The sequence below is a fragment of the Dermochelys coriacea genome, chromosome 2 (genome assembly GCF_009764565.3).
Source record: "Dermochelys coriacea isolate rDerCor1 chromosome 2, rDerCor1.pri.v4, whole genome shotgun sequence".
Taxonomy (NCBI): Eukaryota; Metazoa; Chordata; order Testudines; family Dermochelyidae; genus Dermochelys; species Dermochelys coriacea.
Genome location: NC_050069.1, coordinates 209,272,907 through 209,290,441, shown reverse-complemented (window position 1 = coordinate 209,290,441; position 17,535 = coordinate 209,272,907). Strand labels below are relative to the sequence as shown.

Sequence of the window (17,535 nt, the reverse complement as noted above, 5' to 3'; positions counted from 1 at the left end):
TGCGTCTGGTAGTTCTAATGTCATTCAGTCTGGCAAAGGAAACAATGTTTACAGTTCAGATTCCTCAGGATATTTGGGAGGGCATTATCTCAAAATATTGTCAAAATAGTAATTGCATTATGAAGAGACAAAAATAGATGCCATTCCTCTGTGAGGATCTAAGAAACTAGTATTTAATTTGTAGCAAAAATGTCAAGGGTCACCTTAACAAAACTTATATCCAAATATGTCTCAAACAACAACAATGGTTCCATGTATATGTTTTTTGCATTCACTTCTTTGGCTACATAAGACACTAACATGGCAGTAGGCTTTCTTCCTTCCAGAATTGTTTCTGTTTGCTATTCACACAGTAGGCTCCTTCTAGTTGTAGTATGTTTCTTTTTATTTGCTTAAAATGCTTCCAGTTATACAACTATTCTTCAAAAATTTACAACAGACAGGACATCAATCAGGCAGCAGTCATTAAAATTTATGATATCCTGCCACTGAAATGAACTAGTACAACAATCACTACCGTTATCATTGCAATATACTGCAATTGTTTGCACAGCACCAGCCACGGTACAATAGTATTAATATTATTATGAAGGTAAGTCTAGATTTCTGTTTGCACCTCCGTTTCCTTTACATCATCTTTTGATTTAAATATAGATCCCAGCTCTTCTGGTTTGAGTCTTCATCATTTGATTCCTTTACAATATAGTTGTTTGAATACAGATTCCTAAAAGGTCAGAAATACAAAACAAAAAGTGCTATAATCGGGTGAGACAATCACAGAAGAATGAAAAACGGCAGATGCAGATAATATTGGCTGTCTCGTTCTGCAGTGAATGCTTCTGAACTGGACTTCTCTTCTGCTTCATGCAGGCAAAATATGTGGTTTCAGAGCAAGACAATTGAAGCAGAATCAGGCCCCCAAATTAACAAAATGTTTGGATTACTGGTATTTTTAAGGAATTATTATTGTGTATAAAAATAAAATTCACAGTAGAAAATAGTTGGTCCAAATAATAATAAGAGTTGGGTAGGAAATGGCTTTCCTGCCACAGGAAAAAATTGAAATTTTGAAAATAATATTTCCTGTCTTAAATCAGGATGAAAAGTTGAAATCTCAAAATATTTCACAAGTCACCAAACCAATCTTTTTATTTTGGGGTTCAGGTCAATTGAAACGTTTGATTTTGACATTTCAAAAAATTTTGGTTTTGACCTTTAAAAACAATGTTTATGATAATTAGCTTAAATATCACAACAAAACATTGTTTCAAATGGAAAACAATGTAATTTTTCATTTTGAAGATATTGCCATGGATAGCTTCAACAATTTCAAAACATTTTAAATGAGAAATTCATCAAAACTGACGCTTTCTTTTCAGTTTCGATGAATTGGCATTTTCCAACCAAAAAACCAATGTGTTGAAAAATTCCTGACTGTAATAGCGATGCTTTTTAATTTGATGAACTTTGGGCCTGATTCTGATGTCCTTACTTAGGCAAATCAAACTCACTCAAACACCCAGTTGAGATTGCTTGAGTAAGGCTGGCAGGATTGAATCCTCGCTAATTTATCATTTGGAGGGCGTTCAGCATGCTTTTAAGCACTTACCTGTTATTGCCTTGCTCAGATTCTTGAATGTCTTGTGACAGGTGGGAAGGTAGTGATTTCCCAAATCTTTGTGGCAAGTTGGCAAGTGATTGGATGGAACTTTTAACAAATGGAAATCTCCTGAACCTATGTAATAAGTTAGGAGCATATCTAGAAATACTGCCTTCAAAAGCTCTCCCAAATCTCAGAGGCAAATTAGCCACTGGCTTAATACTTCTTTTTTCTTGAACATTTCTTCCAAACCTCAGTGGTAAATTGGCAAGTGAATTAGGCATCTTGTTGACTGTGGGAGTGCTCATTTTAATGATGTTTTTTGATCTCCAGTCTTTCACTTCTTCAAAATTGAGACTTCTTTGCTTTTCTTCTAAGAAGTCTTCACTGGACTAAAAATAGAAATAATGATACAATCATCTTTTTACATGGATGATAACCTGTCTACATACAAATCACATACAATAGGTTGTTAATTTTAAGGTTTCTGAAGGCACAGACGCAGGGGAAAAGAATATACTTTCCTAATGCTTTTAGAATGCAAATTCCCCAAACATTTTTCAGAGTGTGGACTGTTCCTTGTAGACTGATTATCTTGTAGACTATTTCCTCCCATTGGCTACCAGAGAACATTCCTGTGGCAACTTCAGCAGTTGTTTACATGGAAAATTAGGAATGCATTTCTATATCTTTATCTGCTTTAGTGATACCCATTTTTGCCCTAAATGTCAATCATAGTTTCCTTTTGCTCATTTTATCTTCCCCTTCTTTCTGTTCTGTTACTTTCCCGCTCTCCCTGCTCCTTGCACATGCTTTTCTACTGTCTTTTCGTCTTCTCTTCCTCTTCCTGTACAGTTGTTTCCCTTCTTATTGGTCTCCTTTTCCCTTTACATGATTCCTTTTCCCTTGGTTCCCATCTCCACAGCTTCCCATCCATGCTGCCCAGCCGTTGGAGAATTCCCCTGGCCTAAGAGAACTTCAAATTAGTGTAAAGCTAACAGAACTACTCCTCCATTCCTGGCATTTGCGGTGTGCCAGGATCACACTTTATTCTGCTACACTGAGTCTCCACTGGCATAGGGGCATTTAGGACCTTGAGCTCCTACACTGCTTTATCTCATGCTTGAGCTGTCCGGTACAGAACCACTTCTATTGCACCCAATCCCTGTGCTTGGACACAGTGGAGCACTGAGCCCAGGATATTAATTGTTTTATGAAATAATTAAAGTGCCGTTGTTCTCTGAAAAGTGGCTATATAAAAATTATTTTCTTATTGCAAAAGTGTTCTCTGTGCACAGTTAAAGTCATATCATTTTTGTGAAGTTGTGTTGTTAAGTTTCTCGATCTTAAAAGCAGATCAGTGCAAAGACGGTATTAGATTTAAGTTAAAAACCAAACATTAACATTGTCCATTCCAGCCCATACCTTTTTATGAATGTTTACTTCTCTCAGCACTGCAGGAGCAAACACAGGTATTGGATGGGGGAGCTGGAGTCTATTCTAGTTCAGACATCATTAACAGAATTGTTCACTTCTAACTGTAGGACCAAATTCTGTCTCCTGTACACCTGTGCAACCCCACTGAAATGTGTAAACAAGGGGCAAACCTGAAGACTAAGGGGCTGTACAGGCTGCGGTGCTGGAATAATTTTTATAACACATGTGCTGAAAGAGGAAATCATATATTTGGTTGTTATTTCTACTTCAAGCCAGGGGATGCTGCCGTACCATCAACACCCCTAGTTCCAGGACCCCTGTGGACAGGTATAATTAAGGTAATATTTTTGCTTGCAGAATTTTTATAACTGGTGATGGTGCAGAAGGCAAAAATAATGTAGACTCTGAGGTCCCAGGGACTGCTGCTAGGGCAGAAAGTTAGGAAAAAATCACTTTATATATAAACTGTGTAAATATAAACTGGGTAAATTTGATTTGGCAGCTATTGAGACACAATAAATATGGACCCCACAATGATACTTTATAGTCACTTTTCAGGGTAGAACTTTAGGTCCGTTTACCACATCAGATTTATAGTATTTTCCATTTATCATTATTATTTGAACATCACAAACATTCCTTTATTAATTTTGGATTAGTAATGCATCTTTTATAAGAATAAAAGCATGACAGTTTCTTACTGCATAAGCAAAAATCCATTCAAAATAAACATCATCCTGAATCCCAAGGTTTTACTGCATGAAAATCAAATCATGAATTGCTTTACACACTACATATAAGCCAGCGGATAGATTTCATGAAAGTTGTCTCAACAACCCTTCTTTATGCTAGTGATGTTATAGGACCTGATCCTGTGCCACTGAAGTCAATGGGAACTTTGCCACTAACTTCAATGGACGCAGGATCAGACCTGCAATTCTCAAAATAATGTCATACCAAGGCAAATCTTACCTCAGAATATTTATCACCATAATCACTTTTCCGCAGACTGGACATTGCTGATTCATCTAGGCACAAAGTATTTGATGTTAAAAAGATAAATATGGTTAAAGTAAATAAAATAAACCTTTTGATTGAGATGATTTTCATTTTCTCTTAAATTAAGTTTATATAGAGAGCTCTGAATCTGTACAGCAAAGGAAATTATCATCTTTTTATATGACTAGAAAACAAAGAGATTCCTTAAACTGTGACATCAACTCCAAATGCTTTATTTCTTAATATTAATTGGGGATGCAATTTTAAATATATATTTGAAGAATGTTGGGAATTTGTTTTGTGAACATATTTAACAAACACTGTTTCCTGCTGCAAACACATTACCTTTACAAATATTTTTCTGGCTATGAAAGAGATTTTAATTAGCTAACTTTGAACACCTCACCAATCAGCACTCATAATAACTGTGTTTCATTGCTACATTTTAACAAAGGCATCTTGTTCCTGTTTCTCATATCAACCATCTGTTAAGGATGTAGATACAAGACTTTGCATTCTTCTGATTACATTATACTTGGAGGATGGTTGTAATGCCTGTTTTGAGATTAGCAAAATTGCAAACATAGGACCCATTGAAATCAATGGTTTCTCTTTCTATTAACTTCAGTGGGCATTGGACGGACCCTGAGAGACACTTAGAACCCGCAAGTCCCACTGAAATCCATGGGTGTTTCTTTCAGGATCTGTCCCATGTATTAAACATATTCATCCATATTAGAGCTAAACAAGGAGCATGCCATTAATTACCAGGCCTATCTGTTGTGTTTTTAAAAAGTTTCAGGAGGACATGTTGGTTGGGTATGGTGCAATGATGTTTTAGGGCCAAATTTTTCAAAGCCTACCTTTAAAACTGCATCCATAGGTTTATGGCACACACTTGTTTGTATACACTCATTGAGTAGACAGCCTACTTCCAATTTGTGCACAGACATGACTGTGCCTGCACTAGTCTTGAGGCTGATTAAAATGCGGCCTGTATCCTTTAAGACATGTATTGAATCTTCTAATGGACATTTGGACGAACAAGCATGCACTATAAAGGCTGCAAATATTTCAAGAGCTAGAGGCACATGCATGATATGTGCCCAATTCTCGAATATGAGCTTTTATACAGATTGTACAAATCCTATATTTTTGGGAAAAAAGAAAAGGAGTACTTGTGGCACCTTAGAGACTAACAAATTTATTAGAGCATAAGCTTTCGTGAGCTACAGCTCACTTCATCAGATGCATTTGGTGGAAAAAACAGAGGAGAGATTTATATACACACACACAGAGAACATGAAACAATGGGTTTATCATACACACTGTAAGGAGAGTGATCACTTAAGATAAGCCATCACCAGCAGCAGGGGGGGGAAAGGAGGAAAACCTTTCATGGTGACAAGCAAGGTAGGCTAATTCCAGCAGTTAACAAGAATATCAGAGGAACAGTGGGGGGTGGGGTGGGAGGGAGAAATACCATGGGGAAATAGTTTTACTTTGTGTAATGACTCATCCATTCCCAGTCTCTATTCAAGCCTAAGTTAATTGTATCCAGTTTGCAAATTAATTCCAATTCAGCAGTCTCTCGTTGGAGTCTGTTTTTGAAGCTTTTTTGTTGAAGTATAGCCACTCTTAGGTCTGTGATCAAGTGACCAGAGAGATTGAAGTGTTCTCCAACTGTTTTTTGAATGTTATAATTCTTGACGTCTGATTTGTGTCCATTCATTCTTTTACGTAGAGACTGTCCAGTTTGGCCAATGTACATGGCAGAGGGGCATTGCTGGCACATGATGGCATATATCACATTGGTAGATGCGCAGGTGAACGAGCCTCTGATAGTGTGGCTGATGTGATTAGTCCCTATGATGGTATCCCCTGAATAGATATGTGGACAGAGTTGGCAACGGGCTTTGTTGCAAGGATAGGTTCCTGGGTTAGTGGTTCTGTTGTGTGGTGTGTGGTTGCTGGTGAGAATTTGCTTCAGATTGGGGGGCTGTCTGTAAGCAAGGACTGGTCTGTCTCCCAAGATCTGAGAGAGCGATGGCTCGTCCTTCAGGATAGGTTGTAGATCCTTGATGATGCGTTGGAGAGGTTTTAGTTGGGGGCTGAAGGTGATGGCTAGTGGCGTTCTGTTGTTTTCTTTGTTGGGCCTGTCCTGTAGTAGGTGACTTCTGGGTACTCTTCTGGCTCTGTCAATCTGTTTCTTCACTTCAGCAGGTGGGTATTGTAGTTGTAGGAATGCATGATAGAGATCTTGTAGGTCTTTGTCTCTGTCTGAGGGGTTGGAGCAAATGCGGTTATATCGTAGCGCTTGGCTGTAGACAATGGATCGAGTGGTATGATCTGGATGAAAGCTAGAGGCATGTAGGTAGGAATAGCGGTCAGTAGGTTTCCGATATATGGTGGTGTTTATGTGACCATCGCTTATTAGCACCGTAGTGTCCAGGAAGTGGATCTCTTGTGTGGACTGGTCCAGGCTGAGGTTGATGGTGGGATGGAAATTGTTGAAATCATGGTGGAATTCCTCAAGAGCTTCTTTTCCATGGGTCCAGATGATGAAGATGTCATCAATGTAGCGCAAGTAGAGTAGGGGCATTAGGGGACGAGAGCTGAGGAAGCGTTGTTCTAAGTCAGCCATAAAAATGTTGGCATACTGTGGGGCCATGCGGGTATCCATCGCAGTGCCGCTGATTTGAAAGTATACATTGTCACCAAATGTGAAATAGTTATGGGTCAGGACAAAGTCACAAAGTTCAGCCACCAGGTTAGCCGTGACAGTATCGGGGTTACTGTTCCTGACGGCTTGTAGTCCATCTTTGTGTGGAATGTTGGTGTAGAGGGCTTCTACATCCATAGTGGCTAGGATGGTGTTTTTATTTTGGGGTTTAAATTGACAAATAGACTCATTAACTGAACATTCTGGTGCATAAGTACTATAAGCACCAATCTGAGGACACAAATTAGAAACTCACACTGGAAAATTGGACTCTACAGGAATAATTTTTGGAATTCTATGCTGTGGTTGTGAAGATGAAAAGTTTCTTCAATCGCACCATAGTATCTGCAAAATTCTAAGAAGAGAAATTGTTTTATGTTGTGAACAACCTGGATAATCTGGACTGTTTACATCCACTACAGTTGTGTATTCTTCACTGGGAAGTATTTTTGAGTTTGCAAGTAAAATCACTCTGATTAGGACTAAACTACTTGTTTTCATGGGTGCAAAGCTCTGTGTGTGACAAATACAAAGTCGTCTCTGATTTTAGTTTTTGTGGGAGTTTTGGATTATGACCTTTCTAGGGCTTCAGTCCACAGGATTTGCATCTGCAAGACAGATGGTCACAATTGTCCCTTCTAGCCTTGGCATTTATGAATTAATGACAGGGAATAACGAATGCACTTCAGGTAGTAATATCTAAAATTTAGTGAGTGTGCCATCAAATTTTCCTTTTATTTGGCCATTGCATTTTGAACTTTTCTTTCTCAAATGGTCTTTCACTTAACTGCTGAGAGATATTCTGCCTCTTAATTAAACAGACTTAGCAAGAACCAAATGCTTCTGAAATACTTTGAGTGAGGGTCAGGTCCCATTTTCTTCTAGTCAGGATAGGGATAGTTGGGCAGCTATTGTCCATGCTGCAACAAGTGTCTGTGAATCTCTCAGTTTCAGTCTCTCTTTCTCTCTCGTATGAGTTTGGTTCTTAAACCAATTTAGAGGGGAGTTCTTAGGTATGTTAGATTGCAGGGCAATCAAGTAGTAGCTGGCTCCTGAGGGCTTAACTTTCCCCTCCTGGTTTATGTTATGTTCATGGCATACACACAGAGAAGTTAGATGCAAAACAGAACACTTGTGCTGGAAGATTGGAATATAACACTATTTCAACTGAAATTCAACACACAAGTAAAAACAAGCAGGCTGCTCCCTAAAACAGAGCCACACCTCATCCTGCCTTGCTATGGGCTGACTTTCTGCAGACTGACAGCTACTAGGCCCAGATCACATACTTCCCTAGAGAGGACACCCTCACCCCCACATCCTGCAAGGAGGAGCTGGAAAACCCTCTGAAATTTAAAGTGACAGCTTACAATTTTAACAGTTTTCAGTACACCACAGTTTAGTTTTTCCTTTGACACAACCAATTCCTGAGCACATGGGGGCCACTGAGCACTTTTGAAAATGTTGACTGAGTACCCAACCTCTTAACTTCCCAGTTAACTTGGGCTCAGTCCCAAGTTTTAGGCGAACCCTCCTACCATCCATGCAGAAAAACTTCTGACCCAGGTTTGGAGGTGCTTTAAGCATGGGGGATAAGTTTAAGGGTTGCCATCTGGCTGTTTTTTAATTAGCCTGGTTGGTTTTTGTACTAACTTTCTGGTTAAAAGATTCAATGAGTCAGAGGTTTTTCATTTGGGACACCTTAAAGTACTCTACAATTCACATCCCCAGATGTTACAATAAAGTAAGAAAAACGACAACAAAAATACACATAGTGGGGTTTTTGCTCTGTGTGTGCATGTGTGTATCCCTGTGTGTGTGTGTGTGTGTGTGTGTGTGTGTGTGTGTAAAGAATGGTTCTCCAAAACATTTTAATAATAATTAGCTATAATTGGCATTTAGGACCCATTTTGATGGGAGGGAGGCCAGTGGCCATTCTTCAGCATCTCAGGTGTGGCAGTGAGTTAGAACTCAGGCTCCGCTTTAACTTGAGCTGGAACCCACCCATTTTGTAATGAGGCAAAAATAATTTCAGTACGAACAGTCCTTCAATGTCCTTCCCATGGTTTCTCCCATGGGACAGACAATTGCTTAGGAAAGAGTCCTAGAGTGTCTCAGGACAGAATACAATGGATTATGCTCCCAGACACACACAGGTGAGTGAAGAACATAGGAATGTGGATAGGACTTTGCAGAGGGGATGCTCACAGCTGGGCCAGGCTATTCTGGGTGGCTCAGACCCAGTGGCCAACCACCTGGGTTAACTGTGCAGTGAAGACATATTCTGAGAGCATTCAGCACCCAGAGCGTTCAGGGGACTTGGCTAGGACTGAACTCCTATTCTGAAAATACTTGAAATACCCAAACATGCATTAAGCTCCCCATCTCAGTGCCCATCAGGCACTTGAGCCAGGGCAGGCTTTTGAAAACGTTAACAATAATGTGTGGGCCGATATGCTGGGATAGTTCCAAGTGCTTTCCTGAACTCTAGAAGTGATCCTTCCTTGCTGCTTGTGCAGTGGGAGTGGGCATGGGAAAGAGTTCTCACATACCTGTACAACAAGGAGCAGGATCTACTCCATGATAATCATCTGCATTGGGCTAGAGAACATCTACTTTGATAATATTTGACATTAAAATGTGATTAGTAATAATGGTGTAAAGCATCCCACACTATAAGCAATTCAGTCCACAATAAGTTACAGGATTCCAGTGAAAGAACAAACTTTAATATTGTTCATTCCATTTCATATAATATAATGAAAACCCTTATCCATTATTAATAACCTATTGTGCGAAAATTACGTGTTACATGACTCATGTCACCAATAAGCATCCAAGCATTTCCATAATAATAAAATCATTCATAGCACATTCATTTTGCCATTGTGTGTTATATGACCTATTTTATGGCTCATTTTGAAATAGCAAGATTTAAAAATGTATATTTTTTTCCATTGAAACAACAGTCTGGTCATTTTTAAGTCATTCTTCATGATATGCAATACGCTGTTCTAGTTACACTGTGTTCTAGTTATGCTATGGTGTACAACAGTTTAGTACAGGAGGTACGCAGGTATCTTCAATAAAATCAGAACAGATTTTTCACTTTGTTGTAGGTGAAGAATTGATACAAATAACATTATTTTAAACACTGCATCTTATGAATCAGCCTTCAGTTCAAGAGGTTTTTTTCTTGATTAGCCAAATCCAGCAAATGAATGCGTAATGTCACATTTTAATATGCTTTTTTCCTGGCTACTGGGGCAACCAAACAGCACAGGAGACAGAAAACAAGGGGGTGGGCGTGAGTTTGAGTTATTATAGTAGCAAGCTGAAAAGAACTTTATCCTCTTGGTAAATAAGGTGTGAACAATAATTTCAGGTTGGACAGGTTCTTCAATTACACATTCATTGTAGTAATAAAATAAACATGTCTCCAATAATATTTGGACTGGATTCCTCTTTTTTACTAACTACTCTGCAGAGTGTAGTACTGTACTTATTACACACAGCAGTATATTGGTATCTCTAAACCATTCTTGTCTATTAAAAATTAAACTCTTTTACCATAAATTATTAAAAGTACCTTCACAGGCTGCAAATCAACAAAAGCTTCATAAAGTCTTACGAGAGAGAGAGAGGAAACCGATTAAATATGGATGGGCAGGCAATGATTAAAAGTGTCTAAGGAAAAATATATTACATTTAAAAACTCTTTCAGGACTTTAAAAAAATCATTAGCAGCTTTTATTCAAATTAACTACTAGGCCAAGGCCTTTCAATATAAGCATTATTCCACAATTTATTAGAAGGTAATTCTACACTCCAAAACTGGCAATATTATTAGTATACTTTTTATTTAGATATTTCCACCTTCATTTTTTTTTTTCATTTGACTGTGTAATCCTTATAGAAATGGACATTACTGGACCCATCTTATCCCTTTAAGCATGATTTTGCACTTGAAATATTGTTCTTGTTTAGTTAATATTTTGTCCACATATGTCCAGTGGAGGGAAGTATGTGGAACTGAATGAAGACTGAATTATTTTCACACTGGGCAAATATGCAAGAGTATTTAGGCAAAACAGTTATATTTCCTGGAGTGAGAAAGAAGCTGCATTCATCTTACCACCAGAGCTGAACAAAACATGTCAAGTTTTCATGTGATGAAGTTCATTCAGACTGCTTTTAATGTAGGTTTGGAATGAATGGGGAGAGAAATCCTCTTTTTGCCCTGTGCTGTTTTGTGACGTGGGGAAAAGGCTGGAACAGAAAATGGCATTTTACTGAACAGTATGGAAATTGGAGTGTCATAGGTGAAGGAGCTGATTGTCACACTGGCAATCCATCTTGCATTATCACATATCACATTATCTTGATCTGACTGTTATGTGCATATTCAGCAGCACAATGGGAAAATTACAAGGAGGATGAAGGAGCAAAGATATTACAATACGGTCCTGATCAATGTCCTATCCACTACAGCAATAAAATACATAACAACAAATAATAAAAAGACATTTAAATGGATATCCTCAGGAACTCGGCTGCCTGCGGGCTGGGTTGCCTAGCAACCCAATGTGCTCACTTTGTGACTATGCTCCCTGATTGGCCAGAAGAACCAACAGATCACCATTTAAGCCCTGTAGCACAGTGACTGCTCAATGCATTCCTTGCATACAGCTGCTCCAGACTTGCTTCCTGTCCAGCCCTTGCTCCACCCCTTCCCTGCTGTGCTCCAGCCCTACTCCCTGCCAGCCTCTAAACTCCTGATTCTTAACTCCTTGTTCTGAGCACTGGCTTGCCTCCTGACCACACCTCTGCTTCTGCTCTCTGATTGTGCTCCAACCACTAGGTTGCACTGCCTACACCTCAGTGCATGACAGTTTGAGCAGCCACTAGAAGATAGCAGGGGCTTCACTTCACAGCATGGAGCTAACCTCCAGAATGGCCCCATCAGGATCCCCCCTCCCTTTTCAGATGTCGATGGGGTCCTGAAAGGCTCAGGTAGCTATGCTATGTCACCAGAATACAGCCCTCCAGGCTCAGGTACTGTTACCTGCACAATTTACAGCTCCACCCCTGCCCTCCCTCATGAGTACTCAGGGTGTAGGGCTTCCACCCCTGACCGATCCTTGTGGGTACTCAGGGTGTAAGGGACCCAACTTTATCCCTCCGTGGGCTCAGGGCAAACACCCATTCCTCGTGGACTCTATGGGTCTGCTAGGCCTTATCCCAGTGAAAGAGCCCTCACACAGTGAATATCCTTAAACATGTACAAGTGTTTATTAACAATTAACAACAACAGAATACACACATCAAGCATCTTATGCTCGCCTCTCTCAATAAAACAGACAGATGTCTCCCAATGCCCAGTCAGGGTCATGTCGTCTGGGGCTCCAGCTTCTACACAGTTGGGTCGTGCAAGGATTAAAAAGTTCTAGCAGCTCTGGTCTTGAGCTCTATTCTGGAGTTAAGTTCCAAGGAACTTGTTTTCTGACCCTTATTATATAGTTAAAATGAGGATTTCTCTTATCTATGCTGTAACCAATTATTTTACTTACAAAGTAGCTATACAAAAACACTAACCAATCATTTTCACTATACAGGAGTTCACATGCCTAAGACTGCCTAGTCATTCGCTTTTGTATTTTTTTAAATTAGTAAAAACATCTTAAGGTGTCCTTATCTTTATGCTTTGTTAGTGGGATACACTTGCAATAGCAAAACTCATACTTTTTATTATCAGGAAGAAGCTGCAGAAACTCAAGGTTAGCTTGTCCATTCTTCTGACTCTGTGAATATCCATCGGTCTCCTGTTAGTAGGGTAGCAGCCGATGTTTTTCAATATGTGTGCCTACATCAAGGCTGAATTCTCCTGACTCTATAATTGTGTTTCTAGTTTCTGGTGGCTGAACATATAAGATGGCTGAGTGTTATGCTAAGACCATACATAAAATGGCTGTGAATCATGTCAAGTCCAGGCCTCTTGTTACAGTACAAGCCCCGGTAGTGTCTTCTGTGCCCCCAAGACTCACAACATCCACTGTTGGTGAGCCCAAGCTGTGCCCACCCGATAAATTCACTGGGGATTTAGCCAAGTTTAATGGGTTTGTTAACCAATGTCATCTCCAGTTTATGCTGTGGCCACAGTCATACTATGGATCAGTCCTGAGCAGGATTAATACCTAGCCTGCTTCGTACAGGCAATGGCGGGCATCTTTGAAGAACCTAATCAAGAACATACTGCAGAAGCTGCTCTCCATGCCCTTTGGCAGGGTGTCAAGGCCATCACCAAATATGCAGTGGAATTCATATATCTGGCCATAGAAACTCACTGGAATGAGACCACAGAATGACATCACTTTAGGGAGGCACTCAATGACTATTAAAGATGAACTAGCAGTGTGCTACCAGATCCCTACTAACCAGAACTCTCTCGTCTCCCATGTTCTCAGTTGTCCTATCAGACCCCAAACTGATGCAAGTTGACAGAGTCTGGCCCCACTGCTCCTCTGATTAAAAGAACTGTCATTGGGCATTGAAGTTGTGCCTGTATTGTGGGGGGCCTTGGCACATTGCAGCAGATTGCCTAGTCAAGGTCCGGTCCACCCAGAGTTTGGGAAATAGCAGATCCCAGCTACAGTAGGGGAGCTAGGGTTGGGTCAGTGCTCCACTCTTTCCTGCAATGAATTGTGCTGCTGCCTATCCACCGGAACTTGGCACCCTTAAGCAGCACACTCTGTGACATTTCACTCCATATTCTTTATGAAAATATGCTTACGATATGAATGTGACATAACTGATATGTACTTTATGCATGATGGCTTATGTGAGATCATTAGAAAGGTTGTGATTTACTGAATGTGATTATCCAATTTGTATGCCTGTATCATTTCTGTATCTAAGTTAGGAATATTAACTATGTATCTGTATTTCAAATGTGTTACTTTGGGGTGTCACCCCCAACCAGCACTTAAGGTACAACAATGGAAAAATCAGACAGGGCTAATGGGCCATTAGCAGAGACACTGGACTGTGAAAGAGCTTAGTCTTCCTGTGGACTTTGGAGACAGTTTATGAACAATGGCTGCCACAGCCATGCAGAGACATGGGTCTGAGACACCTGTTACTGGAATGCCAATGGTTTTCCACTAGAAGACAAAGGGTTCCCACCTTACACAAGAGCTATATAAGGCAGGGGAGTGATATCATTGTGGTTCATCTCTGCTTCCCCACCCAAAGAGACACTGAAAAAACACCTGGCAGCAAAAACCTGGACTGAGGGGAGAAGGGTTGAACCCAAGCTGGAAAGGCATCTAGCTTGTGAGTAATACCTGAGGTCTCAAGAGAGAGACAGTGCAGCTGCCTTCCAAGACTTTCTGTAATTTGCCTGCAACAATATCTAGGGTGAGTATTATATTTGTAACCAATTTCTTTACTGAAAGTAGCTTAGTTTGCATGTTTAGTTTCCTTTTCTTAGTAATCTGCTTTGTTCTGTCCATTATCTCTTATATTCACTTAAAATCCACCTTTGGTAGTTATTAAACTTATTTATTGTTTATAATAAAACCCACTTTATGCAATTTCTAACTGGGGAGGCAAGAAGTGTGTATATCTCTCTTCACATTGAGGAAGAGGGTGAATTTTTATGAGCTTACACTGTGCAGATTTTTCTATACAGCACAAGACAGCATTATTTTGGGTTTATCTCCCCAAAAGGTGTGCACGTGAGTGCTGTGGGAGTCCTCTCAGACAGAGCTGATTTCATTCTGTCTCTGCAGCGGGATGTGGCCCTACCTGTGTGTGTGCTGCAAGAGGCCAGCAAAGCAGGGAGAGGGAACCCACGCTGATTGAGCAGGGGAGGCTCAGTGAAATCCCAGTACATCAGGTGTCATCCCAGAAAGGGGGTCCACCCCATTACATTCTCCCACTGCGTCTCCACCTTTCAGCTCCAACATTCTGCTATGCCAGATGTCCACTTAGAAACATTGATCGACTCAGGTGCCTTCAGGAATTTTATTGACCAGAACTTTGTTAATGGGTATTGAATTCCCATCCTCTGCAAGGACTTCCCTGAGTTTGTCAAGGCTATTGACGGGTCCCTCCTCTCTTCAGGCCCCCTCATGCATCATACCACCCCCATGGCAGTCATTACCATTGGCAGTCATTGAAAGATCTTGCAGTTCAGGGTCATCTGCGCTTTTCATTCACCAGTCGTCCTTGTGTCCTCTGGCTCATCACTCAACTCCTGAATTAGCTGGTACTTGTGATCTACATTCTTCTGTTCCCTGCAGTGCTGCCAAACTTGCCTTCCCAAATCTAGGCAACAGCTGGTTACATTCTGCGGCATGATATAGCCCCTGAAGGATTAAAAGTCACAAACCAATTTGTTCAGCAGTGCCTGGAACCTGCTAAGTACGTAGGATATCCCATGGTATTTGATAAACAGAAGTTGAACATGCTACTGCCTCTCTGCAGTTATGATTGCCCAATTGACCTTTAAGTGGGAACAGAGGTTCCTTTTGGATGCATTTACACCCTATCCAAACCCTACCTGCAGGCCCTTCAGGAGTACCTTGAAGAAAATCTCCAGAATGGGTTCATCCATCTCTCAGCTTCCCCAGCAAGAGCACTTGCCTTCTTCATGGCCAAGAATGATGGCTCCTCTGACTTCATGTTGATTATCAAGCCCTTAATAAGATCTCTATCCACCTTCCCCTCATAAATGAATTCCTGGAAAGACTCCATTTAGCTAAGGTTTTTACAAAGCTAGACCTGCATGGAGCATACAACCTGGTCAGAATCTGGAAGGGGGGGGGTGAATGGAAGAGGACATTTTGAAACAGATATCACTGTTTTGAATATTTGGTCATGCCATTTGGTCTATGTAAAACTCCTACGGTTTTCCATCATTTAATGAATGAAGTCTTCAGAGACATCCTTGACCAATTCAAAATCACTTACTTAGATGATATTCTCATTTTTCAGAGAATCAAGAATTCCATGTGCACACTGTTCTTGATCAGCTTCACCAAAATGAGTTTTAAGCAAAACCTGAGAAATTTGAATTTGACAAGGATACTGTGGAGTTTCTGGGCTATGTCATCTTCCTGCAGGACTTGCCATAGACCCCAGCAAGGTTACAGCCATCACCAAGTGGAAGGCATCTTCAAATATATTCAGGAGGCAGTGGTTCCTTGTCTTCATTAATTTTTACCAGTGATTCTCCCAAGAATTGTCTAACCTGGTAGCTCCTTTAACATCCCTCTGCAGGAAGGGGGTTAAGTTCATCTGGTACACTGACATGCAGGCAGCTTTCAACCACTTGAAAAAGGCATTTATTTTTGCCCTCAGTTTGACCTATCCAGACTCCAGTTCATAGTTGAGACCAATGGCTCAGACTTTGTAACAGGGACAGTCCTCTTGCATTTTACCTGCCCTCGCCAGTTGCTTCATCTCTGCACCTTTTTCTCTTGGAAACTGACTGCCACTGAGAAATTATGACAATTGGGACAAAGAACTCCTGGCCATCAGTGGAGCAGGAAGCTCTCACCACTGTCCTTAAACCCTCTCACTTTGTCTGTGGGACTATCACTAGTCACCTGATGACCACTGTTTTCCCCAGTTTCAAAGTTTCATCTACAACAAGACCTTCTTTATCACAGGGATCATCTCTACATTTCTGAGGGCAGCTCCCAGCTTCATGTGCTAAAGCTGTGCCATGACTTGCCCATGGCAAGATGTTGTGGCCAATTTAAAACCTGGACCCTGATTACTAGGTACTTCTGGTGGCCAACCCTATGAACTGATGTTAAAAACTGTTAGGTCATGTGACCTCTGTGCCCATATGAAGAAACCGCAAGTCAAGCCTGTGGGCCTCCTTCAGTCCCTCCCCACATCTCTGCATCCTTGGTCCACCCTTTCAATGGATATTATTGTTGAATTACCACACCCCCAAGGGCACTCAGTTATCCTGACTATAATGGACCTCCTGACCAAGTTGGCCTATTCTATTCCCTGCTGCACTGTTCTGTCTGCCCATGAAACTGTGCAAGCCTTCCTGAAGCACATCTTTAAGTACTATAGAATGCAAAATGCATAATTTTGGATCGAGACCATGAATTTGTTTCTTAGTTCTGGCAGAAATTTCTCCAGCTTTGTGGCACCAAGGTAAACCTCAACAGCTTACCATCCACAGGCAGATGACCATACTGAAAGTGTCAATCAGACCCCGGAGCGGTACCTCCCAGTTTCCTGAATTTCCATCAGGATGATTGACTTCCATTTCTGTGTTTAGCTGAGTTTGCATACAACAATTCTACCCATGCTTCAATTCAACACACTCCATTTTTCCAAATGGGTTTTCACTCTAGATTCCATCCCAGCAGCCATGGACCTGGCCCGCCATTTCCAGAAATACCAGTAGGTCAAAGAACACTAACTTGCCTCTAAAGAAACGTATAAACGTTATGCGGATCAAAAGTGACAAGCTATCCCCAACCTTGCAGTATGGGATAAAGTTTGGCTCTCGACTCAAAGCCTGGGAACAGACCATGCTTCAGCTAAGCTTGACCACTAATACCTTAGTTCTTTTTGGATCATGGAACAAATGAACCCTGTGGCCTTTAAGCTTCAACTCCAAGAATCCCTCAAGATTCATATTTTTCATGTTTTTCTTCTCAAACTGTTCAGCAACAAACCTTTACCTGACTTGTAGACCCACCTCCACCCCTGGTAATTGTCTATGGACAGGAGGAATATGAAGCCC

At 40.7% G+C, this 17,535-nt stretch overlaps 1 protein-coding gene across 1 annotated transcript; it reads right to left on the bottom strand.

The window, feature by feature from the left end:
- Nucleotides 1–452: 452 nt before the first annotated feature.
- NPVF (neuropeptide VF precursor) lies at nt 453–4,157 on the bottom strand. Its single transcript, XM_038391902.2, has 3 exons — nt 4,010–4,157; nt 1,610–1,992; nt 453–724 (listed from the first exon to the last, which is right to left on the bottom strand). Exons 1-3 carry the CDS (start codon nt 4,145–4,147, stop codon nt 628–630), a joined length of 618 nt encoding a protein of 205 aa, XP_038247830.1. The 5' UTR covers nt 4,148–4,157; the 3' UTR covers nt 453–627.
- Nucleotides 4,158–17,535: the final 13,378 nt, after the last annotated feature.